The sequence below is a fragment of the Nicotiana tomentosiformis genome, chromosome 1 (genome assembly GCF_000390325.3).
Source record: "Nicotiana tomentosiformis chromosome 1, ASM39032v3, whole genome shotgun sequence".
In the NCBI taxonomy this organism is placed as follows: domain Eukaryota; kingdom Viridiplantae; phylum Streptophyta; class Magnoliopsida; order Solanales; family Solanaceae; genus Nicotiana; species Nicotiana tomentosiformis.
The window spans coordinates 124256620-124283961 of NC_090812.1; the positions used below are offsets into that span (position 1 = coordinate 124256620).

Consider the following 27342-nt stretch of genomic DNA (forward strand, 5'->3'; position numbering starts at 1 on the left):
GGAACTACACGCCACTGACCAATCAAATATACCCTTCATGCTACCACTTTGTTTTATGTGCTCGCAGAAAATAAGTTTGGTACGTTTTTTTTAATCTAACTTAGAGATAACTTTATCGTTCAAGACTTAAATCACCTAATATTTTTTATTTTTATTGAAATTTAAATTTTGATTTATCATAATTTCACTCATCTTATTGATGGTCGGACGACACTCTTGTATTAATCTTTATATTTTTTCCAACCCTTTTTTGGGCCTAATATGAATTAAGCATTGTGAGTTTGGAGCACTTACTATGACTCCCACTTCTACCCATTCTCAACTACAAAAAGTGGTGTGTATATTTACAAAAAAATGAAAGGTTGGATCACACCATCTTAAAAAGTTCAAAATGTTGTCAGTGCAATTGTTGTGTATTAAATATTGTATCATATGCTTTTAACACTTGTACCTTAGAATAACATGCTCAACTCCTTTTGACATTATGAACTTTAGTATAAAAACAAAAACAAAAAAAACAAAAAGAGAGAAAAGGAAATCCACTTAAGTGGATAGTACTTGATATTTGTTAGTGGATGGTAAAAGGATTAACCATGGAAATCTCGTAAGTGTGGAATACTTTTTATGACATAAAAATTTATCTTAACTGTTTACAAAGCCAAGTGGAACATTTTGAGGGTGGGGGATGACTAGGGCTTTGGATGATTGAGGTGAATCTTTTATTTATCAGACAAATTATGCACAACTTTCCAACTATGGCAAGTGGGTTGCTATTATTAGTATTTTCTTCTTTTTAGGGCGATAGAGTATATATTTTAATTCGGGTAAAAGGAAGGGTACCTGGATTTTGCTGGATAAATGATATTATGAAGACCAGTATAGAAGCTAGAAGTAGCTGGTCTATACTAATCGCTTTTTTTGATATTTGTAGACATATCTTGTGTTAGTTTCACCAATTATAATTTCAATTTTATTGGAAATGGAATAATTCATCGAAAAGTACTAAAGTGGATGATAAAAGTTCTCTTGCAGAAGTTACTTAAAAGCTAATATGCATTAATTTTTGGATTGCAGTACTTAATAAGAAGAAAGCTTTATTGTAGCGAGTAGTGACTATACTAGCAGCTAGATTACTCAATATGAGACTACTAAAATGTATGGCGGGATGGTTGGAACCCTTCAAGTACTCTTACTCAAAGGTTTTGGATTCGATCCAGCATAGTAAAGAACTTCGTGATAGGAAACGCTTTACCCTTTAATTGGCAGATCGCCCGCGAATCAAAATTAATTGGGTCATTGAACTTTTGATAATAATTAAAGAAAAACTCTATATGAGAGAGGGAAGGGAGTAAAAGAGTGGTATTTGTGAATTGTGATGAAGAGGAGGGGTGATAATGGTGCCACAAATGGTGCCATGAGCTAGGAATGGTGAAAACTGTCCATGGTAAGTGGTGCGAGCAGTTAAATAACATTGACCATTGTGAATTTGCAAAAATAACGTTGAGTGAAGCAACTCACTAGACCAATAGAATAAATTGAAAAACAATGGTTAATTAAGTTCATGAATCTAATTTTGTCCAAATTTTTTAGACATATAATATGCTAAATTAGATTTTTTAATGATTTCAAATAACAGTATCACCTAAAGATTTGCATTAGTCATTAAATGTTTATATTATTATCGCAACCATTATATTATATATTATACATGTCAAAGAGGAAATGATATGCTACCGCCATATACAATTTGTGTATGACCCAAAAAATAGATTTCAGTTTTATACAATTAGATTAGTAAAAATATTAGGTTAATCATAGTCAATAACAATATTCAAGGACAGATATAATATTTTACAGTAAGTACTTTAATGTGTAGCACTAAAGAAGACAACTTGAGATAATAATAGAGCAATAAATGATCATAAATGACTTCCAAACAGTAAGTGAGACAAAGATAACCCGACAAGGATGAGATCCTCATATGTGTTTTCTGACAATGATGGATGATGATAAGCAATCGTGTATTCCAATCCTTCTTAGATCTAGAGAGAAGAATAAAAGAAGGAAAGTATAAAGTAAAGCTTTGTTTCTATTCAATAAAGTGAGAATCTTATATAGGAAATGTTGATGAAATTCTTTACAAAAGGTGAGCACATGGGCCACAAAATCTTAGATAGTACAACAGAAGGGAATATCCACTAGAATATTCTCTAGGGAATCTAAATCCTAAGACTGATCATCACTTCGTACTGAAGATGGATGCTCGTCTTTGTCCTCGTCTTCTGCCAAGCCATTTCGACCTCGGCACCACTTTATCTTTCACATCTGACCTCGGAATTTAGGAGTCATATCGACACGTCACATCCATCAAAGGCTTTATTACCGTTGACTAGGTCAAACACATAAAATAAAGTTTTCGCCCATACAGTTAGTCTCTCCGCTTGTCGAAGTCGTCCTTAGGGACGGACTAGATAAGTGGATAATGATGGATATGGTCGTCGTCAAAGGCGGACGACATGGCATTATGAGAGCCACATATTTCGAATTCGTGCCGTCTTGGTTTTCCTGGTGACTTTTGGAGAGAACCTGATGTGGCTGAGACGTGACGTCAGGCATCATGATGATGTCCGTTCCCGATGCATTACGTTAGAACACGCATAGCTTGAGGATTGGTTCTGTCATTTCGACTATGGCTGCCGTTATTTGAATCCCTTATTCATTTTCGCTATCAAGATCTTCATCTTCTCCAAATCTTCTTACCTTGCCCATCATTTTCTAAAGTTCTCTTCCACTCTCTCAACTTTCTTCCTTCCTAAATTCCATACCTTTACAACCATGTCCAGCTCTCCTTCTGGTATTCGTAGTTGAGATGTGCCTAGTATAAATGAGGGGATTTCGTCCACCCCACTGACTATTACGGTCTCTATCTACGGGGGAGACGTCGTCGAGACTATTAAAGCAGAGGTTCTTCCATCGATGGATGAGATAGTTCCCTACAATCCTAACACGAAATCAGACTTGCAACGACAGCCGGAGGCGGTGGTTGAGGCTTTTCGATCTTCTTTAATGGCGAAACATTTGTCGGAGTTTAAGGCCAAATATGGTATTCCCGACCAAGTGGAGCTCGTACCTGAAGGAGACAACGAAGTGTATACTCACCGTCCAAGATACTGTGCCCTTATGCCTACCCCTTCACCATCGGCTATTCTTTTCCTCTTCCCCCTTTGGTGGAGGAATTCTGCCGCTATTACCGGGTCTGTCCGGCTCAACTCGCGCCCTTGGTTTACAAAATAATCAAGATGCTATCTAAGTTCATCGAGTTGGCCGACGTCGAGATCACTCTGCGATATCTTGTGCATCTGTACATGCCCAACTTCTATCAGGCCACGATGTTGAACGTTCGCTACCGAGGAAGCAAATCCTTGGTCGTTAAGACAGACGACAATGCTAGTCGACAGTTTTGGCTCGACTTTGTTTTTGTCAATACTGAGTCTGTTGTGGCTGATGTCACGGACTTCCCGGGTCTTGGAACCACGCTCGTTAGTACTTTTACTTGTCTACGTTATCTCATTGATCATGCATATTTGACTTTTTTGACTGACTCTTCTCGTCTTGGCTACTGCTTGGAGCCTCCAGTTAGTGTCGCATCTTGCTGACTGGGTCGGGCAGATCCTCCCTTGTACCGTGGAAAACCAAGATTGACCTAGATTTTGGCAAAAGTTCAAACCAGCTTCCCCTTCAAGAGGTAATGTTAGTACGTCATCTTCAGTTGATGTTGTATTCAGGATCATCGGTCTTCAGTTGATGTTGCATTCAAACTGGCTTTCGGTCAGGAGGGTTGTCAGGAGGAATCTAGTGCCGACACTTTCTTTCAGAAGAAGGAGTGTCGTTCCTCTTCTACTTCTTCCTCTGGTTCGACCACTGTGTTTGTTCTCCCTTCGGCTCCTTCCCAGGTTGAGGACGACGAGGTTTCCCCATGCGGCACGGACTTGAGGCTCCCAGGTTGAGGACGACGAGGTTTCCCCATGCGGCACGGACTTGAGGCCCCGAAAGAGGAGGGTAATAGATGGTGGAGCTGGTGTACTAGCGATGGTTGTCTTATCTGAAGTCTCCCCCGAGGTCAAGGTGCAAGATGATGTGACAAACTTGGCCAAGGGAGGTGTTGGGGCAGCCCTAGAGGTGCCTCGGTTGGAGGAAGCCGACGCTGTAGCTTCTTTGGGCTCAAAAGGGAATGAGGCTGCCATGAATACCTCTAACAAAGATCCCGCACTTCCCGGGTGCGAGGAGGTTCTGTCCGCTGAGCTAGCTCAGGAATCTTCCCTGGCTGATAAGGGGAAATGCAAGATGCCCACCGAGTAGTACGATGAGCGAGCTGAGCCCATTGGAAATGAGTTTGACTCTAACTTCAATCCCGAAGAGCATGAGATGATTGGCAATGGGACAACTCAGATTGAAGTGAGAGTAGAGGGAGGGTCAAGGACGATAACGATCCCGGTACATCACGACGTACTTAAAAACACCGAGGACGTGATTCAAGCCTTCAGCCCTTTCTATTCTAATGCCGAGCATCAGACTCTCGGGGAGTTGATTGATACCACTCTATCCAAGAGTATCGCCGGTCTTGCTCTCAGGGTAAGTCATTTCCTTTTCCTCTCTGCTTTGGTTTTCTTTTGAATCTTATCTTATTTCCTCTTTTTCTTTATCACGTGTAGGTCGTTATCCTGGAGATCGAGAGTGTTTGGAGAGAGCAGAGGCAAAAGTAGGGAGGCTAAGAGGAGGCTCCGCGAGGGGGTGACGTGACCGCCCTGAGGGAGGAGCTGAAAAAGAAAGATGAAGAGCTGCTCACATCCGTAGAGTGGCTCAGCGCTCTGGAAGGGGAGATGAAGAGGAAGGATGATGGGCTTGAGCTGAGCAAGGGTGTTGAGGCTCAGTGTCGCGACCTCCTAAGTCGGGTCGACCGATTGCAAGATTAAATGGATAAGTGCCAATTCAAAGTGGATGGGCTCAGGAAGGAGGCGGCTGATAAGTGGGGATTTTGAATATTTATTAGCAACTTTTTGCTTTTGTTTTAGTCCAAAGTATTGATTTATGTTCCTAAAACTAATGAAAGTATGCAAATTGTAGGAATGTTGGACGTTTGGTCTCCCATGATGAAATATGAATCAAAAAGGAGTGTTCTGAATCACAAGCCAATAAAGGGCGCAGAATCAAAGAAGTGCAGTCCGCAGAAGGATTTCTGTGGCCTCAGAAGAAAGTGCGGACCACAGAATTCCATCTGCGGTCGCAAACCAACTGAAAGAACCCAATAGGACTTTGGCCAATATGCGGACCGCACATGAATTTTGCGGCCGTAGAACAAGGTTTGCACTGACAAATGATTCAAAGTTCAGATAGTGTGAAAAAGACCAAGACCTGAAGCCTTGCTGAAGTGCGGACAACACAACAATAGTGCGGCTGCAGAAGATGCTTTGCAGCCGCAATCCAGAAATGTGCGGCTGCAGAATCCAAGCTCCTGCCAACTGAAGAAATCTGCGGACCGCACATGGAATTGTGCGGCCGCAAAACCTCTCGAGGGGCATTTTTGTCAGCGAATTTTAGGCCACTATAAATAGACGAGTTTCACATTTTTAGGTCAAGTTTCGAAGTTTGAGCTGCTGTAGCCATTACATTTTGCCATTTTAGGAAGTTTGTGATTATTTTAGTGTTTAAACATTATATTTTATCATTTTAATCTTTGATTATGGGTTTAATTATCATTTTTTCTTTATTTTCTTCAATTCCTACTATGAGTAACTAGATTATTACTAGGGTTGTGACTCAACCCCAGTGTGTAAACCTTATGGGTACTTAATTTAATATTTTTTTATGATTGGGTGTTAATTATTTAGCTTAGTTCATGCTTCAATTTTAGAATTAATGGTTGCAAACATTAATTCATGCCTTTTGACTTAATCTCTACTTGAGAAAGAGGGACCTAGTCTAGGATAACTTGGCTAATAAGGAATTGGGTTAATTGAGAGTTTGATTAGCCTAATTAAAGGGTTCAAACTAGAGACAGTAAGAACCCGACTTGAACTCATATCAACTATTTTGTTTGATAACCATTTGGAATTGAGAAAGCTAAATTGGGCAAAATCACTATTTGACCGAGAGGTATTGAGTGGGTAACGTAGAGTTGAGAGCTATAATACACCCCAATCAACAAAATAAGTATTAACGTACTTAACCAATTAGGTGAACACCTAGGTTATGGTCACATCCCTAGGTATTTTAACTATTTGAAAAAAGACCAAAAACAATCATTCGCTTCTAGATTCTTATCTTAACTTACAATTGTTAGAGTAAAAGTAGAATTAGAAATCAAAACCTTTTGTGGAAGAGCAAATTTAGTTAATCCATTTTCTCTCATCAAGTGTATACTCCTAACACCCATTGTAACTCCCTGTGGAAATCGATCCCGACTCTTGTTAAGTACTATTCTTCCAACGACCGTTTTCACTCACTATTGAGTGCGGATTAGACGTAGATCAATTTTTGGCACCATTTTCGGGGAGTTAAAACGGTGTTAACTATATATTTGGGTTAGTTTTTGGAATATCTTTTTTTTCTTCCATGTTACTAACTTGTATGAGAAATCTTAGGTACAACCATGGTGAACAATGAGCTCAAAACTTTGCCTTTGGGGGATTTGGATGCGGATGTCGAGCAAGTAGAGGAGGTGCCCCATGAGCCACAAGCCAATCATAGAGTTGGGGTACCTCATGACAATGTGCCCGTTCCACCCCACCTCCACCACGACAGCTCCACACCGGATATTACCCAATGAAGGTTATGCTAGTGCAATAGTCCCTCCCCGTATTAGGGTGGGCAACTTCCAAATCACCAATGTGATGCTCACTTTACTTAAGCAACGAGGATTCTTCACCGGTGCTCCAACACAAAATGCTTATAAACATTTGAAGGAGTTTGTGTACACTTGTTGGGGGAGCAAGCAAACAAATGTCTCCGAAGATGCATTGAGGCTAAGGCTTTTTCCCTTCTCTCTACGGGCGAAAGCTTTAGATTGGTTGGAACGTTTTCCGAACCATTCAATTCACACTTGGGATGAGTTGGCGGAAAAGTTCATTGCTAAGTTGTTCTCTCCCGGACACATGGATATACTTCGAGATGAGATCTTGGCATTCAAGCAAAAGCCGAATGAACTACTACACGAGATATGGGAACAATATAGAACTATGGTCAAGGAATGTCCCAACAATGATATGACGGAAATTATTATTCAGCAAACCTTCTATCGTGGGATTAACATGACCAACTAATATGTAGTGAATCAACTAGCTGGTGGAAACTTTATGACTACGCCTTATGCGGGGGTGTGTGAGATTTTGGATGAGATGGCAGAAACATCATCGGCTTGGCAATCCCGGGTCAATGTTTTATAAGGTGACCTGAATATGATCCACATTCAGAAAGAATTGCAAGACCATAGGCAAGCCATTGCCGTATTGACAACTACCATGACTCAACTAGCAAAGGCCAAACTAAATCAAGTGCAAAATCCTAAGCAAGTCAATGCTATGGAAGGAGTGAACATGATGGTGAACAAGATGAGGACCAAGGGTCCATAAGTGCAAAATCGAGTGGAGAACTATGTGCAAGAAGATGGTAGTTTTGAGCAAGATGATTCCTATAATGAAGAAAAAGAGGAGGTTCAATATGTGAACAATTTTCAAGGGCAAAGAAACAACTTCCAAGGCCCAAGACAACAACAATGGCGACCTCAAAACAATCAAGGCAATTGGAATTCTAACAATCATGTAAATTGGAGTGGAGGCAACAATAAAGGGAATTGGCATAACAACAACAATCAAGGAAATTGAAGTGGAAACAACCAAGGAAATTGGGGAGGTAACAATCAAGGCGGATGGAACAACAATCAAAGCAACCGGGGGTCGGGATTTCAAAGGCCCCCAATGTACAAACAACCAAGCAACCTACCTCCTTATCCTTCCCATGGTTCGAGTTCTTCAAGCAATGAGATGTGGCATATTGAAAATATGTCAAGCAAATGATGGAAAAGAATGTCAATTCAGATACTCAACTTGCCTCACACAACACATCAATCCGCAACCTAGAAGTTCAAATGGGGCAAATCTCTTAAGCCTTAAATTCTCGTCCTAAGGGGGCACTACCAAGTGACACGGTGGTAAACTCAAAGGGTAGTAATAACACGGGGCATGCCATGATGGTTATCACAAGAAGTGGAAGAGGCGGGAATGCACCCACCTCAAGTGGAAGGCAACTTATTGATGATGATCAAGTGATGCAAGAAGAAGAGATCCCGGATAATGTGGTGCAACCTAATGATGAAATTCGGATTGATATTGATGATAGTGTGGATGAGACCCGAGAGGAGGTAAACCCGTCTAGGAAACACATTATTGACATACCGGAGCCGGTAGTGCAAAAGGCTAAGGCACCATTGCCTAAGCCCCCACCTCCATACCTTCAAAGGCTTTCCAAGCAAAATTGTGAGAATCAATTCAAGAAGTTCATTCAAATGATGAAGAGTCTCTCAATCAATGTGCCATTAGTTGAAGCTTTGGAACAAATGTCCAGTTATGCAAAGTTTATGAAAGATCTTGTGACAAAGAAGCGGTCAATAAACTTTGAGACCATCAAAGTCACCCATCAAGTGGGTGTAATTGTGCATTCAATGGCTCCTAAGTTGGAGGATCCTGGTGCTTTCACGATTCCTTGTACAATTGGAAGTGTCGAGTTTGTTAAAGCTCTTTGTGATCTTAGGGCAAGTATCAATTTGATACCCTATTCAGTTTTCAATACTTTGGGAATTTGGCAACCAAGACCCACCTTTATGAGATTGCAAATGGCCGACCGTACCATGAATAGGCCCTTGGGAGTGATTGAAGATGGTTTAGTTTGTGTTGATAAATTCATTCTTCCGGCGTATTTTGTCATTCTAGATTGTGAGGTTGATTATAAAGTACCGATTATTCTTGGGAGACCTTTCCTTACTATGGGTAAGGCTCTTTGTGATGTTGAGGCCGAAGAACTCACTTTCTGGTTTGGTCATGAAAAAGTGGTATTCCATGTGTGTGTAAGTCCATGCGGCAACCAAATAGCAATGTGGTGTGTTCTTTTGTGGACTTGGTGACCGATGTTATTATTGATGAAACAAGTGCTACAATCAATGTTGGTGATATGTTGGAGGCCGTCTTACTCAATTTTTATGATGACGAGATGGATGGATTCATGGAATGTGTGAATTCTTTGCAAGGAGTGGGGTCGTACAACTATGCACCCCAAAAATTGTCCTTGGATCTTGAAAATAGGACAACTCCTCCGACAAAGCCTTCTATTGAAGAGCCTCCTACCTTGGAGTTGAAGCCATTGCCTCTACATCTTCAGTATGAATTTCTTGGTCCTTGTTCTACTTTACCGGTTATTCTATCCTATTGTTTGACTAACGTGCAGGTAGATTCCACATTAGCGGTGCTACAAAAGAGGAAGAAGGCTATTGGGTGGACCTTGGCGGATATTCGGGGGATAAGCACTGCCTTTTGCATGCATAAGATCAAGTTAGAGGATGGCGCCAAACCATCTATTGAACATCAAAGGAGACTCAATGAGTCTATGCAAGAAATTGTGAAGAAGGAGATTATCAAGTGGTTGGATGTTGGGGTTGTCTACTCCATCTCCGATAGTTCGTGAACTTCTCAGGTTCAATGTGTCCCAAAGAAGAGGGGCATGACGGTGGTCACCAATGACAAAAATGAGTTGATTCCTACAAGAACGGAGACCGATTGGAGGGTGTGTATAGACTATCGCAAGCTCAACAGAGTCACAAGGAAGGATCACTTCCCACTTCCTTTCTTAGATCAAATGCTCGATAGATTGGCCATCCATGCTTTCTATTGCTTTTTTGATGGGTACTCGGGCTACAACCAAATTCTCATTGCTCCGGAAGATCAAGGGAAAACAACATTTACATGTCTCTATGGTACTTTTGCTTTCAAGCGGATGCCATTTGGTTTGTATAATGCACCGGCGACTTTTCAAAGGTGTATGATGGCTATTTTTACGGATATGGTGGAGGACTACCTTGAAGTTTTCATGGATGACTTCTCGGTGTTTGGAGATTCTTTTGATGATTGTCTTGCAAATTTGGACAAGTGTTGGCTAGATGCGAAGAAACAAATTTGGTGCTCAATTGGGTGAAATATCATTTCATGGTCGAGGAAGTTATTGTCCTTGGCCAGAAAATCTTAAGGAATGGAATTGAAGTTGACAAGGAAAAGATTGAGGTAATTTTTGAGCTTCCACCTCCAACTTCGGTGAAGGGTGTGCGGAGTTTCTTAGGCCACACGAGTTTTTACCGGTGCTTCATCAAAGACTTCTTTAAGGTGGTGAACCTGTTGTGCAAGCTTCTTGAGAAGGATGCTAAGTTTAACTTCAATGATGATTGCATGAGAGCTTTTGAATTATTGAAGCTCAATTTGACAACTACTCCCATCATCACCGCTCCAAATTGGAGTGTCCCTTTGGAACTCATGTGTGATGCAAGTGACGTAGTGGTTGGGGTTGTTTTGGGGCAACGCATCAACAAAAATTTTAATCTAGCCTATTTTGCTAGTAAGACCATGAATAGTGCCCAAGTCAACTATACCGTTACGGAGAAAGAGCTCATTGCTATTGTGTTTGCAATTGAGAAGTTCTGCCCGTACTAGATAGGTGCAAAAGTCATTGTCCACACGGATCATGTGGCGCTTCATTACCTTATGAGCGAAAAAGACTCTAAAGCTCGGTTGATGAGATGGGTGCTCTTGTTACAAGAATTTGATATTGACATCCAAGATACGAAAGGTAGTAAAAATCAAGTGACGGACCACTTGTCTCATTTAGAGAAGGAGGAGGGGAGGCCACATGATGGCCTAGAAATAAATGACTCCTTCCCCGATGAGCAACTCTTGGCAATTTCAATGAAAGACGTGCCATGATTCATGGATCTAGCAAATTGTCTTGTGTGTGGAATCATTCCGGATGAGTTCTCTTCAAGCCAAAGAAAGAAGCTCAAAAGGGATTGTCAAGATTATTATTGGGATGAACCATACCTTTTCCGGATTTGTACGGATGGGGTGATTAGAAGATGTGTACCGGAAGAAGAGCAAGGTGAAATTCTTGGGGCTTGTCATTCTTCTCCATATGGTGGTCATCATAGTGGAGCAAGAACAATGGCCAAAGTGCTTAGTTGCGGTTTCTATTGGCCTACTCTTTACAAAGATGCTAGTGAGTTAGTGAAAAGATGTGATGAATGTCAACAGGGCTAGTGGAATCTCAAAGAAAAATGAAATGCCTCTCACAACCATTTTGGAGATTGATATTTTCTATGTGTGGGGTATTGACTTCATGGGCCCATTTGTGAGTTCTTGTGGAAATACCTACATCTTGGTCGCGGTGGATTATTTGTCCAAATGGATTGAGGTCATTGCTTTTCCCAACAATGAGGCGAGAAGTGTGGTGGTTTTCTTAAAGAAGAATATCTTCACAAGGTTTGGTACACCACGAGCAATTATAAGCGATGGGGGATCACATTTTTGCAACAAGGATTTCGACACTTTACTTAGCAAGTATGGTGTTACTCACAAAATCACGACTCCCTATCACCCACAAGCTAGTAGGCAAGTGAAAGTCTCCAACTGGGAGATAAAGAGTATCTTGTCCAAAACAGTGAATGCTAATTGGACGGATTGGTCTAATTTGCTTGATGATGCATTATGGGCTTATCGGACGGCTTACAAAACACCTATCGGAATGTCGCCATACCGGTTGGTGTTCGGGAAAGCTTGTCATCTTCCGGTGGAGCTAGAGCACAAGGCCATATGGTCTTTAAAGAAGTTAAATCTTGATTGGGATGTAGCCGCTAACTTGAGGGTTGCACACTTGAATGAATTGGATGAGTTCTGGTACCATGTTTATGCAAGTTCGTCCTTGAACAAAGAAAAGATGAAATATTTTCATGACAAATACATTTGGAACAAAGAATTCAACGTGGGCGATCTTGTATTGTTGTTTAACTCGAGGTTGAGGATGTTTCCCGGGAAGCTAAAATCTAAATGGAGTGGTCCTTTTGAAGTTGTGGGTGTGACACCGTTTGGTGCATTAGACTTGAAAAACAAAAATAATGAGGTATTCCGAGTCAATGGTCACCAAAATTTTGAAGTTTAAGATTGTCAGTACGAAGGTCGATCTGCGTACGTGAAATCTGCGGCCGCACCCAAAAATGTGCGGACCGCAGATTGGTTTCCAAAAGTGATCTCCCGGGTTAAAGAGTGCGGACCGCACATGAAAATGTGCGGCCGCACTTGTATCTGCTTCCTTGTCATTTTGAAGGGTATAAATTGAATAGTAGGTCTCATTTTACTCTTTTCCTACTTTGAACAAACATTGTTGCCATGCTAAGTTTTCTTGAAGATTTTCACTGTCCACACACACAACCACCTAGATTACTCACTCAGTGCATTCACTCTATCTAGTATGCTTCAATTTCATAATAATCTCTTTAATTAGTTTAATTGGTAAATTTTTAGTTCTTTTTAGCCATCTGTTATTAGAGTTCCATTATGTGTCCATATATGGTAGATCTGGAGTGGGTAACCATGATACATGCTCTAGTGGGGTTGGGTTCGTACAATTTCATGTTTTTATAATGTTGCCATGTCTATTTTTGTAAGAAATTGAAAAATCTACTAAGAAAAAAAATGTATGTTTGTAACTTTTTTTTGAATTCTGCGACCGCACAATGCATTTTGAAACACTTATGTGAGGCAGGAATCTGCGGCCGTAAGTAAAATTGTGCGGACCGCAGATTTCCTCTTGCGGCCGCAGATGAGCACATTATCTGTCATCGGAGAGTTAACATTTTTGGGACTCAGAGGTGCAGCCGCAAGTCAAATTTTGCGGAACGCACTTTTTTTTTACGGTCGCACAACAAAAATGTGTGGACCGTGAGTCCCCATCTACGGCCGCAAGTAAAATTGTGTGGACCGCAGATCCCTTTCCCTGCAGGAATGACTAAATTGTACAACCCGCATTGTGTCCTATGGTTTCTTCTTTACTTACATGTCTCCTATATGTGTTTGAATATCGAATTACAACTAACAATATCCTCTATTTGATACAGACAATGATTCGATCAAGAGGATGAGGCGACACTTTAAAAGGGAGAGGTGAATCTTCTCGGGCTCGAGGCAAAAGTGCCTTGCCCCTTGGCCAGCCAAAGACGATAAGAAAGAAAGCACTAGCATGCAGGGGGAGAGGTGCAGACCTCTCCGAGTCTAGCTCATATGTCCTGTATAGGGAAGTGTCAGAAGGAAACTCAACCTCTGTTCAAGAGTAGTAGCCGACCACACAGTCGAGGCCGCAGGGGAGATATCAGCTCAGGGACGAGCCATCTTCATCTCACAGCACCTCCGAGGGGTTGGAGAGTGCTAGCCAGGCTTCTGATCCATCAGCTTCACCAGTCCCTGAGGCTCCCGTTATACATGACATCCTCGATGATGGCAGAGGGGGTGATGCTACAACTTCAGGCCTTGAATGATCAAAGAAGAAAGAGGTTTGGGAGGATAGTTTTGTCAGCCTAGCCAACTTTAGCAGTTTCCGTATATGGTGGCCAGTGAGGTTGCTAACTCTTGAGTGACAGTTTCTATTGAAGGATTTGGAGAAGTACAACACATCTATATTGAGACGGTTCAGGGCATGAAAGGGGTGGATGTGGTTCACCGAGAGGGTAGAAGATACCAAAGAATACCTCATTCGTGAATTTTATGCCAATGTCGCTCATATCAAGAAAGGGACGAAGGTGACCAAAGTGCGCGACCTCAAGGTGAGGTTTGATCAGCATACACTAAATGCGTATTTGGGCTTTGAGGATGTTGAGCCGAAAGAATATCTGGAGAAATGCGCACTAAAGGATGAAGTCCGATCTTGGTTGGCTGAGATTCTAGCACCACCAGGGCCACCACCACCATGGATCGCTACTGGGGTTCCCGTGCACCGGAACACTCAGAGTTTTGAGGCGAAGGGGTGGCAAACCTTTGTCTGCAGCAGACTGGATCCAAGCCAGAATGAGACTTACCTTCCTATCCCTAGGGTAGTGCTTGTGGCTTCCAATCATGGCCGGTTACCCAATCAATGTGGGTGCCATAATGTCGGCCAACATTTCAGTGATTTACCTGTAGGACAGCTCAGCCTACCCTTATCCCAACACTATTATAGAATATCTCACTGATGCAAAGGTAGAGCCGAGGGACTTTGACAACAAGGTAAAGGCGAAGAAGCCTTTCGATTGGTATTCAATTATGGATGCGAGCAACCCAAAGAAGAAAACCCAGCCTTCTACCACCACAGGCCAGTATGATGAGCCAACAGTGGCAGCTTCTGAGGCAGTTGATCTTCCATCCACCGATGTTAAGCCTTCTACCAGTGCCGAAGCTATGCCTCCGCCATCATCCACAGCTCCTACTACAACTCCTACCATAACTCCTGCTACAGCTCCGAGGCTAGTTCCCATGCCCACTGCCCCACTATCTGTACTACGAGTCTCCCAGACATTGGCGAGTCTTAAAAACCGGATGCAGACAGCTACTTCAAAGTTGTCTGACTTGTCCAATACTGTTGTAGCGCAATCCACTTCACAGGCATCACAGTTTCCTTTTGACATTGCGGAGACATTGAAGAAGATTATGGAGAACCAGAAGACTATCATGATCACCTTGGTACAGCACGGGTCAGTGATTGAGGAGTTAGGAAAGGAAGTAAAGAAGATGAGAAAGTCCCAATTGAGTAAGAAATCAGTGGACAAGCTCCGGAGGGAGGTGACTAGACTTGCTATAGCTGGAGTCCTTCCTTTTGACATGCTGCTTGACCCGCACCAGTACGCCCCAGATCCTTCAGCACTATCTGCACGGGTAGCACCAGTTGGCCAGTCTGACGAACCAGACCTTGCTACCGACACTGTTGAGGCAGTGCTAAGATGTTCGCCAACCCAGCCACACCTAGATTTGATGATGATGAGATTCAGTTGGCTGATCCTGAGGGAGATGACATTACTGGGGACACTGAGATATCCAAGGATCCATAGGGAGTTTTCTCTTCACGCTCTCCTCTTTTACTCTTACTTTGCTAAGCATTAGGGACAATGCTTATTTTTATTCGGGGGGAGGGAGGGAGGGGGTGGAGTTTATTTGACACATTGGTACATTTTGATACATTTGGTCTGTAATAATTTGCTGATATTCTTTTTTTTATTTGTATTTATCTATATTCTCTCTCTCTCTCTCTCTCTCTCTCTCTCTCTCTCTCTTATTATGTATATTCATTCTATCTTTAGTAGTTATTGCTCATTAGCTTCTTTATCTTTGTTTTTGCTTATTAGCTTCTTTATCTTTTCCATATTAGTTCTTGTTTTGTTAAGTAGCTTCTTTTTATGCTTTAGTAGATAATAAGCTTTTGGTTTTCTTAATGTCGCGGTTCTTTCCAAAGGTAGTTATTGTGTGAACCAGGTGACTCATCCCAACGATGGATGACGTGACAACCTTCTTAAGGGAATGAGTCTGTTTTTGTGTTTAGGTAATAATAGTAGTAGTAGTGGTAATGAATAAAACGACCTAATCAAGTCATGCTCGAAGAGTCAACCATACTTCAATAGGTACCAACACACTTAACTATGTGCTTATGGTTAGAGACAAGCTTTTTGAAAAAAATAGCTCTAGTTAGTGACTTTGTGACTCTTGAGTTGACTTTGGAAATCATCAAGTGGCTTAATTGGACCATAGTGATCTTTAAACTTGAATGTGGTCATGGTAGGACTTCGACTCTATCCTCTTTTACAATCTTGTTGCGTCAGGGGTGAGATGAATTGTTGCTAGTCCAAGTATACGCGCGAAGTGTCTAGAACTTGCCCCGAATATGTTTCAAGGAGAAATTCTAAGTTTTGCTTGGTTTGAGAAGTGTTTGTAGGCTTTCCTTGGCCCGTTCGAGTTTTCTATTGTCAACCAATATCATTATCCCTAGTTAACCCCTTTGAGCCTCTAGCCTTTCTCATTTGATAACCATGTTATAAGCCTTTACCCATTTTGTCGTGACCCTCTCTTGGCACCCGAACTTTCCTTAACACTCTTGTGAAACAAGTGGCTTAAAACATAAGTTTGGGGGAGAGATGACGAATTTGAAAAAGGTATCAAGGTACAAAAATAGAAAAGAAAGGATCTCTATGAAAAGAGAAGGCAAGAGAAGAAAAGAACAAAAAGAAAAATACAAAACGCGAATAAGTGGAAGAGTTGATGGTATCAAAAAGAGGTAATGATCCCTAACATGAGCAATAAAATAAAGGGAGAAAATAAAAAAATGAACAAAAAAGAGTGATGTTAAGTCTCTCTAATCCCCAATGAAAAGCAAATGCCTCTAAGAATTGGCAATTGTGAGCCGAGAAATGAAAGTGTGAAGTGCTTAAGGAAAGGTGTAACTACTTACCCATATAGTATCCTACCCTAATCCAAAATCCTTCATTACAACCCGAAAGAAGTCCTACTTGATTTCAAACCGAGTGATCTTACATTAGTGGCGATATACATGAGGGTCAAGCCTATGGTACTTGAAGCCGTACTTGTGACATTCTCTTGTGAGAGACGAGTGAACCTTTCATGAATCCTAAGATTGAGTGCTAATTTCTTAAATGAGTTTGGCAAATGGAAAGTAGAGGAGGAAGAGTTTGGAGTCCACCATGACCTACATGATAGAACAAGTGTCCTCGATGAATAAAGTCAATTCTTGAAGCTCAAATGTCACATTAGAACTATATGTTCATGAATATTTGAAGTGTCACCTTGTTGATAATGCATGAGTAGTGTGGGTAATTGTTGGTCCCAACTGATGTGTGAATGGCTCACCTTTGACTCGCTGAAATGACCCTTAACTCTAGGAGGTGGGAACTAATTTATTTGCTTGAGGACAAGCAAAGACTTAAGTTTGGAGAAGTTGATGAATGGTGATTTTGACTACTTGTTAGTACCGTTTTATATTTGTTTTAGTCTGAAAGTATTGATTTATGATCCCAAAACTAATGAAACTATGCAAATTACAGGAATGTTGGAAGTTTGGTCTCCCATGATGATATCCGACTAAAAAAGGAGTGTTTTAAATCACAAGGCAATAAAGGGCACAGTATCAAAGAAGTGCAGTCTGCAAAAGGATTTCTGCACCCGCAGAAGAAAGTGCGGACCGCAAAATTCTATCTGCAGTCGCAAACCAAGTGAAAGAACCCAACAGGACTTTGGCCAATATGCGAAACGCACATGAATTGTGTTGCCGCAGAACAAGGTTTGCACTGGCAAATGATTTAAAGTTCATAGAGTGTGCAAAAGACCAATACATGAAGCCTTGCTGAAGAGCGGACCGCACAAAAATAGTGCGGTCGCAGAAGATGCTTCGCAGACGCAATCCAGAAATGTACGGCTGCAGAATCCAAGCTCCTGCCAACTGAAGAAATCTGTGGACTACACATGGAATTGTACGACTATAGAACCTCCCGAGGGTCATTTTTGTCAGCGTATTTTGGGCCACTATAAATAGACGAGTTTCATATTTTTAGGTCAAGTTTCGAAGTTTGAGTTGCTGTAGCTGTTACATTTTGCCATTTTAGGAAGTTTGTGATTATGTTAGTGTTTAAATATTATATTTTATCATTTTAATCTTTGATTGTGGGTTTAATTAGCATTTCTTCTTTATTTTTTTCAATTCCCACTATGAGTAGCTAGATTCTTACTAGGGTTGTGACCCAACCCTAGTGTGTAAACCTTATTGGTACTTAATTTAATTCTTGTTTATGATTGGGTGTTGATTATTTATCTTAGTTCATGCTTCAATTCTAAACATTAAAGTCAACTTTTGTTTTATGCGTACCTTTTTCTATCCTTGCATATTTTTGTTTTTGTGGTTGTGTGCTTTATTTATGCACTTCTTCATTTTGTTGTTGCCAATTGGGTCACGATGGTCGTGGGGCTGGGAGACCCTACTCAAACGGGTTGACTGAGTGCTTTTTGTAGGTGTGGAGTGGCCATGGACCGAGGAGTTTGGTTCGAGCTACTCGAACATACGTTCTTTTTGTGGAGATATGGCCAGGGGCCGAGGAGTTTTGTTTGAGCTGGTCAAATGTACATCTTCTTAGTTAAGACGTGGCTAGGGGCCGAGGATCTTTGTTCGAGCTGGTCGAATGTACGTCTTTTTAGTTGAGACGCAGCCAGGGGCCGAGGAATTTTGTTCGAGCTAGCCGAATGTACGTCTTTTTAGTTGAGACGTGGCCGGGGGCTAAAGGAGGAGTTTTGTTCGAGCTAGTCGAATGTACCTCTTAGTTGAGAGACTTAGGAGAATATTTCTAATAAACATGTATCTCATTCATTTTAATCACGTTATGTTGATTACATCATTTTGCCCTGAGGCATTTTTGGAGAAAATTACAAGTTTTGGGTGTTAGTTGGCATTCCAGTCCCAGTATATCTAGTCCCTTTATTGTTCGATTCGGAGATTCTTGAGGTGTCGGGAAATGAAATGTGTTCGTTCCCGCATACTTCACCTAGAAATGTACCGTCTGTTGCCTCGTTAAAAACCTCCCTGAGAAAACCTTGTGGGACAAAACTCAAGTGAGGGAAAAAGAGTGCAATTTACGGGGCATTCCTTGTTTTTCAGAAGTTGAAGTACTTGATGTGGATGATATTCCAATTGTTCAGTAGTAGCTTTCCTTCCAATGTCTCCAATTAGAAAGACCCCTTGTCTTCCTTGCCTACGATTTTGTACTGTCCGTCCCAATTGGCTTCTAATTTCCCTTCTCAAGGGTCTCTTCCTACTTGGGTCTTGGCCTTGAGCACATAGTTCCCGACCTTGAGTAACCATACCTTGGCCTTTCTGTTGTAGTAGCGCTCTGCTTGTTGATTCTATGCGACCATTCTTACATACGTGATGTCTCTCCGTTCTTCGACTTTGTCAATATCCTGTCGTCTATTCTCGTCATTATTATTATCGCTCTTGTTGGTGTACCTTAGACTGGGTTCTCCCACTTCAACTAGTGTGACTGCTTCAGAACCATAGACTAAGAAGTAAGGTGTTTCTCCCATGTTTATTTTTGGGGTTGTCCTATGTTCCCACAATACTCCTGGGAGTGTCTCAGGCCACAGTCCCTTAGCATCTTCGAGTCTTTTCTTTATGATGTTCAAAATCGACTTGTTGGAGGATTCTGCTTGCCCGTTGCTGGCTGGATGGTACGGGGTTGAGAGTATTCTTTTGATATGTCACTTTTTGAAAAACTTGGTGATTTTTCTCCCTGTGAATCGGGGTCCGTTGTCGTAGCTTATTTCTTTGGGCAGGCTAAATCGGTAGATGATGTTCTTCCATATGAAGCTGATTACTTCTTGTTCATGAATTTGGGTGAATGTGCCTGCTTCCACCCATTTAGAGAAGTAGTCAGTCAAAACTAAAAGGAATTTAACGTTACCTCGTCCCGGCGGGAGAGATCCCACGATGTCCATCCCCTTTTTGATGAACGGCCATGGCGAGGTGACGGAATGGAGGTGTTCGCCTGCTTGGTGAATTATTGGGGCGTACTTCTGGCACTGTTCACACTTCTTTACAAATTCCAGTATGCTTTTTGTTGTGGTGGCCAATGTTTCGAGGTTGTTAGCCTCGACATTCTGAGTCGTGAAATCTGGTCGAGCTGACATTCATCAAACTTGGGTAACAGTTTGCAGATCTCGGTATGGTATTTCTGTAACCTCTACTCTTTGATCTTGAAAGTCCCAATAACTTTGTTGACTATAAGTTGGGACTCACAGCGTAGTCTTAGGCTCCTTGCTTCATAGTCGAGTGCTAGCGTCACTCTTGCAATTACTATCTCATACTCGGCCTCACTGTTAGTCATATCTGGGAACCTTATAGATTGGCAGATTATTTTGCAGGCGGGGACTTGGAGCACGAGTCCTAGTCCAGACCTGCGTGCATTAGATTAGCTGTCGGTGTTCAAGAGCCAGAGGTCTTGCATCAGGCCTGATGTTTATGTGGATTCCTTTTCAACCTCGGGCATTACCTTGGCACTAAAGTCCGCGATGAAGGTTGGTGAGCAACTGTGATTTTATGGTTGTCTGAGGTTGGTAAGTGATGTCGTGCTCACTAAACTCTATTGCCCATTTGGCCAATCTCCCTAACAATTCAGGTTTATGCAGTATGTTCCTTAAAAGAAACGTGGTGACGACCGAGATTGGATGGCATTGGAAGTATGGCCTAAGCTTTCTTGAAGCTATGACAAGGTCGAGGGACAATTTATCGAGGTGAGGATACCTCATCTCGGTGTCGATAAGTGTCTTACTGATATAGTAAATATGATATTGCGTACCTTTGTATTCTCGAATGAGGACCACACTTACCGCTACCTCTGAAACGGCGAGGTAAATGAGGAGACGTTCTGGGGGCTCAGGTTTTGAGAGTAGGGTGTGATGATAGGTACTCCTTGATCTCCTTCGGCACCTGTTTTTGATCTCCTTTGGCACTTGTTTGCACTCAGGTGTCCATTCAAGGCCGTTGTCCTTTTTGAGTACATTGAAGAATCTGCGGCATCTGTCGGACGACCTCGAGATAAATACGGACAGGCGACAATTCGACCCGTCAGTCATTGGACTTGTTTCTTAGTAGTTAGGTGTTTTGATATCCCGTCGATAGCCTTAATTTGATCTAGGTTGACCTGGATTCTGCGCTATGACACCAAGAAACTTATCCGAAGTCACACCAAACACGTATTTCTCGGGGTTCAATTTCATCCCGTATTTCCTTAATATTTCGAATGCTTCCTTCAGATAGTCGATGTGATCCTCAACTCTCAAGGATTTGACTAACATGTCGTCAATGTATACTTCCATGGGCTTGGCGAGCTGGTTTTTGAACATTTTTGTGACCAGCCTTTGGTACGTGGCCCCTGCGTTCTTTAACGTGAATGGCATGACCCTATAGCAGTACGTTCCCCTATGAGTGATGAATATAGTTTTCTTCTGGTCATCCTCCTGTATGCATCCAGAAAACTCAGCAATTCGTGTCCCGTTGTGGTATCGATGAGCTGGTCAATATGCGACAATAGGAATGAATCCTTCGAACAAGCTTTGTTCAGATCAGTGAAGTCCATGCACATTCTCTACTTCCCATTATTTGTTTTGACCATTACTACATTAGCAATCCACTTGGGGTACTTTGACTCCCTCATAGAGCCATTTTCCAGGAGTTTCTCCACTTCTTCGTGGACGGCCTCGTTGATAACGGGGTTGAACTTTTGTCGGACCTGCCTTACTGGAGGGTAGTAGGGGTTGACATTCAGCTTGTGCGTAGCTATTTCATTGGGGATGCCTGGCATATCTACATGGCTAAAAAGACTAAGTTTGTGTTAGTTATTAAGAATTGACTGAACTTACCTAGATCCTTGAGCTTGCTGCCTATGTAGGCCTTTTTGTTGGGGTCGCTCGGGTATAGATGGACGGGTTCGAGGTTCTCTATGGTTGACCCTGCGGCTTAGAGCGTTTCTGGATCCATAATGGTATATTTGGCTTCGACATGAAGGGACCTTGACCCCCTGCTGATTGGTATGCTTCTTTTTCCTTTTCTTTCTTTTGTTGAGTGGTTGTACTATACAGGGCGATCCAATAGCATTCCCTGGATATGCGGTGTTCCCCTCGTATGATAAATATTCCCCAGGGGGTTGGGAACTTTATCACTTGTTACAGGCTGGAAGGGATTGGTCTTATGGGGTGTATCCATGGCCACCTCGATGGCATTGTACTTCGTGTCCTGGTCCATGATATGGAATATGGTCTGTAGCGTCACCCCGCTAGCGAGGACGGGTAGTGTGATCTCGCCCGATGTTTGTTTAACTACATTGTTAAAACTGGTTAATGTGATGTATCGTGGCACTATCTTATCCTCGAGTCGCATCTGTATGAGAACTTGGGGATGGATAATGCATCTCCCGCTTCCATCATCGACCATAATCCTCCTAACATCATTATCAGGAATGCGTAAGTTAATAACACGTGCATCATTGTGAAGGAAGGTCAAACCATTGGCATCCGAATCATCGAAGATGATACTTTCTTTGAGGCCATCATATTGTTCGTAGGTGATCGATCTCTTAAGTTTATGAGTGGAGGTAAACCTGATGCCATTGATGAATGTGTCATCTCTGCCTCCGATAATCAAATTGATGGTGCGAGCGGGAGACGACGGCTTTGGTGAGCCTCGGCATTCTCGCCCCTTTACCAAGGTGATCTTGAATTTATTACTGAGCAACTCCTTGAGGTGTCATTGTTGCAGCAGAGTCGCCACTTCTAACCTTAGGGCGTGGTAGTCCTCTGTCTTTTGCCCTCGGTCTTGGTGGAATTCACATAAGGCGTCCAAGTTCCTTGTGTTCCGGTCGGACCTCATCTTCGATGGCCACTTCACCTTCGGCCTGAGCTTCTCGAGCGCTTAGACCACATCTGTAGGTGGCACACATAAGTTATGAGCAGATAGTAAAGGAACCATACCTTGGTCGCCTCTGGGGATGTCTGATCATGGCCTAGAGGGGCCATCTTCGCGGTGGAAATTAGGTACGGGTGGCCTGATATAAGGTTGATACCGATCTCTACCCGGTCACAGCATTGGAGGGCCTCTCCTCGTATTATCCCTACGTTCCCTCTTGGGTTTGGATTGCACTGAGATAAGTCATCGAGTCGGCCCATTGAGGTCTTCGTCGTCTGCCCTGACCTCAGCACAATAGGCGTTATAGATCTCGTCCCAGGTGGCCGGTGGGTATTTTATCAATCAGCTCAGTAGTTTTCTGCTTGCCCTCGACCCTTCTCTGTTTAGCTTGTTCTAGAAGGCTGCTACGACCATTCCTTCAGAGACATTTGGTAAGGTCATCCTTACTCTGTTGAACCGAGCTAAGAAGTCCCTCAGTCCTTCCCCTGGGGATTGCCTGATGGTGAAGATGTCGTTTACACTAATTTCAACCTTCTTGGCTCCGACATGAGCTGTTACGAACCTGTACGCCATCTACTCGAATGTTTGTATGGAGTAGGCCGACAGCTATGAATACCACGTCAATGCTCCCCCTCTGAGAGTTTCATCGAATATTTTTAACAAGATAGAGGATGCCTGCTCTTTGGTGAGGTTGTTGCCTTTTACTGCAGTGACGTAATGGGTCACATGGTCCTCGGGATCAGTCGTCCTGTCATAGATTCTGAGGTAAGGGGGCATCTTGAAAGTTTTCGGTATTGCATGAGGAGCTGCGTCTTCCATAGGTTCTGAACGTTGTAGATCTGAATGAAAACTAATAGTTCGACTATGAAAACCCCCCACAGACGACGTCAAACTGTATGACCCAAAAACAAGATTTCGATTTTATACAATTAGACTAGTAGAAAAATAGAGTTAATCATAGTCAATAACAATATTCAAGGACATATCCAATATTTTACGGTAAGTACTTTAATGTGTAATATTAAAGATGGCAACTTAAGATAATAATGGAGCAATAAATGACTTCCATATAGTAAATAAGACAAAGATAACCCGGCAAGGATGAGATCCTCATATGTATTTTCTGACAATGATGGATGATGATAAGCAATCGTATATTCCAATCGTTCTTAGATCAGGAGAGGAATAAAAGAAGGAAAGTATAAAGTCAAGCTTTGTTTCTATTTAATAAAGTGAGAATCTTGTATAGGGAATATTGATGAAATTCTTTACAAAATGTCCAATCCCCTTTCTGATCTACATATCTTCCTATTTATAAGAGCACACGGGCCACAAAATTCTAGATAGTACAACAGAATGGAAGATCCACTAGAATATTCTCTAGAGAATCTAAATCCTAAGACTGGTCATCATTTCGTACTAGAGATGGATGCTCGTCCTCGTCCTCGTCTTCTGCCAAGCCATTTCGACCTCGGCACCACTTTATCTTTCACATCCGACCTCGAGCTTTTGGAGTCATGTCGACACGTCATATCCATCAAAGGCTTTATTACCATTGACTAGGTCAAACACATAAAATGAATTTTTCGCCCATACAATTTAGACAAAAGAAAATGACTATAAAAATTTCCTGCATGCATTTTATTTATCGATCTCCTATAAAAAAAAATATCATATAACTAAAAATATTTACAGTGCCCGATAAAACCATTTCCTTGCTCAACATAGAGACCGCAAAATTGATATTTTATTTTAACCAATATCTATTAGTACAAGGAGAAGATATATTCAAGGGTTGGTTGGCTTATTGGATATTCTGCAAATTATCCAGCAAAACAAGAGAATATCTGCTAAACAGGCCATATCCATTCCTGCATTGCTGGGATCACCATAAACTTCCTCAAGAACTTAGTGATTTGTGTTTTTGTTCTTTTTTTCCTCTCTTTCTCTCTCTCTTTATTGTCAGAAAATATTCCAACTAAAGTAAGATATTTGGGTTTCTTTTGAAAAACATTCTTACCATTCGTATTTGTAATAAATGATGTCTTGGAGCCAAAAGAAAAGAAGGGATAGCCTTAACATACCTGAGCCGATTCTCCTGACAATCTCTCTAACACACGTCAATTGCAACAAAACACATAACGGCGAGATCGAAGTAGGAAAAAATTCGTATGATATTCTTGAGAAAGATTATACCGGGCTCCCTTAGAATTGTAAGTCACGTTGCTGTTGCATTAGATAGTTTTGTATGAATTTTTGTTGAAGCTCTCATCCATTACTTTTGTTGAAGCTCTCATCCATCTCCCTTTAATGAATTAGGGAGGTTTTTATTATTGTGGTTGTGGATCCCACTTGATAAAGATTAATTTACCAATATCCCCCAAATAATGCCACCTAGCCAAAGAGTCACCATTAAGTTTTTGATCCATATATTCACTTGCTGCCACGTAGGGGTAGTATTTCCACCAAATATTTATCCACAAATTTCTAATTAATTTTTTAACCTCCCACTAAAATCAATAATTAACCCATTACCAACAAAATTAGGTAATATCTTAATTTACTTAAAATACTAATCACTTTTAACATACTTTATACACCTTACTATCATGGTCATGTGGTACCTTGTATGGTACTAGTGCATAAACACGGGGTATTATAGCTTGGACCGTATTTTATTCCAAATTGACAAACTTCAACGACTACTCATTCTTTGATTTGCTTACCCTTAATCTTCACGGCACTCACGTATCACTTGTTAAAAATAACATAAATACTTATAACCTAAAAAATAATCTCGTTCCCGAGCTTACGTCGATTAACTTACGGCAAAACTTTAATGTACGAAATGCGGGATGTAACATAGGGATTGGCCGCAGGTGCGATACCGCATATGCGTCTGAATTTGTGCAGGTGCAGAGCTGGGCTGGCCTTAGGTAGGACGCAGGTGCGAGGGGGTAACCGCATCTGCGAGCCCGCAGGTGCGAGCAAGGCTCCGCAGATGCGGAGTTGAGGGGCGAGGTATGTTTCCGCAGAAATGGATAGTGGGCCGCAGAAGCGCCTATGCAGGTGCGGAACCTGGAGATTTAAGTGATTTCTGCATAAGCGGATGATTTTACCGCAAAAGCGATTCCGCAGGTACGGTAATTTGGTCGCAGGTGCAAAAATCCTGGGTAGTGTTTTATAAACGAGGGTTCCGAGATTTTAACCATTTTAAACATTTCAAGCTCGGGATTTGGCGATTCTAGAGAGGATTTTCGAGGGATTCATTGAAGTAAGTCACTTATGGTCTAATTTATTCAATAATTATATTTCCCCATTGATTTTTCCACCTAGATTGTGTGGTTTTAAGGTCTAGTTTGGGGGTTTGAGGCTAGGGACTTGGAGAGTTTAAGTTGGAGATTTGGGTGTCGAATTGGTGTTAGATTTTGGAAAATTTGGTATGGCTCGACTCGTGGTTGAATGGACTTCCGGATTTTGTGACTTTTATCGGATTTAGAGACATAGGCCCGGGGGCCAGCTTTAGAGTGACTTTTGACTTTTGATTAAGAACTTGGTATTTTCTTAAGGAATTGATTCCTTTAGCTCGTGTTGATTGTATCGAATTGTTTATGGTTAGATTCGAGGCGTTCAGAGGCCGATTCGCGAGGCAAGGGCTTGCTAGCGGAGTGATTCGAGTTTCTTGAGGTAAGTATCATATTTAAACTCGGTTGAGACACTAGTTACCTAAATTGTTTTGATAGACACGTGCTTTTGTGTGCGCACATGGGTGTGGATGATCCTATGTGCAGGGCACCGGGGTTGTATATTCATGTTTGGGTTGTGCTCGCGCTCCTATAACCCTAGAAATGACTGTTAATCTTCGATATCTAGTATGTGATAACAGTTTATGTGATCTAATTGAGCCATAATGAGTCTGCTTAGAGGTTTAATCCCTAAACGAACTTGATATATGTTTTGCATTGATGAAATTTTTGGATTTAGCTACGATGGCACACTTTGCACATGCCTACACTTTAGCGTGTTATTATACCAGTCCAGGGATAGGAGAATCTTATCTCATTCATTATATACTTGTACACTTGCTTCATTGCTTATGTATGATATTCTGGACTGGGACCTGCGGCTATGCCGGGCAAATTATGTTATTGGCATGTGAGTTGTCTGTGCAGTACGTGAATTGTCCGTGCAACACGTGCGTTGTTCGTGCGGATCCATATGTTGATATTATTGGCACGTGAGTTGTCCGTGCAGCATGTGAGTTGTCCGTGCGGATCCATATATTGATATTATTGACACGTGAGTTGTCCGTGCAGTGTGTGAAACTTGTATTTATTTTTAATCATTTTTCTAATTTACTTGTTTTCTCTCCCCTATATGCTATAATATTGTCGAGCAGGGCAACTGAGAACCAGTGCACATGCACACACGGATATTCGTATCACGAAGCCTTATGGGCTAGCTTTAAATCTTATATCATGTTAATTAAAAAGGATAGAATTGTATTGATTTTACTAGTGACTTCAACAAATTAAGCTTCTCTTACCTTGTCTTGTTTATTTGCGATACTTATTGAGTTGGTTGTACTCACACTACATCCTGCATCTCGTGTGCAGATTCAGGCATTTTCGGGTACGGTGGTCGTTGATCGTGGAGTCTACCTGTTTAGAGATCTTCGAGGTAGCTGCTCGGTGTCCGCAGACCTTGATCCTCCTTTCCCTATCTTTCGGTTTTATGTATTTATTCTTACTGTTTAGATAGTGTACAGACTATGTTGTT

At 41.7% G+C, this 27342-nt stretch overlaps 1 protein-coding gene across 1 annotated transcript; it reads left to right on the plus strand.

Annotated features, from left to right (window-relative positions):
* Positions 1-8245: 8245 nt before the first annotated feature.
* On the plus strand, positions 8246-9732 carry LOC138909139 (uncharacterized). The gene is made up of 3 exons (XM_070200307.1): positions 8246-9084; positions 9354-9495; positions 9595-9732. The coding sequence occupies exons 1-3, from the start codon at positions 8246-8248 to the stop codon at positions 9730-9732; spliced, it is 1119 nt and encodes a 372-aa protein (XP_070056408.1).
* The last annotated feature ends 17610 nt before the right edge of the window (positions 9733-27342 follow it).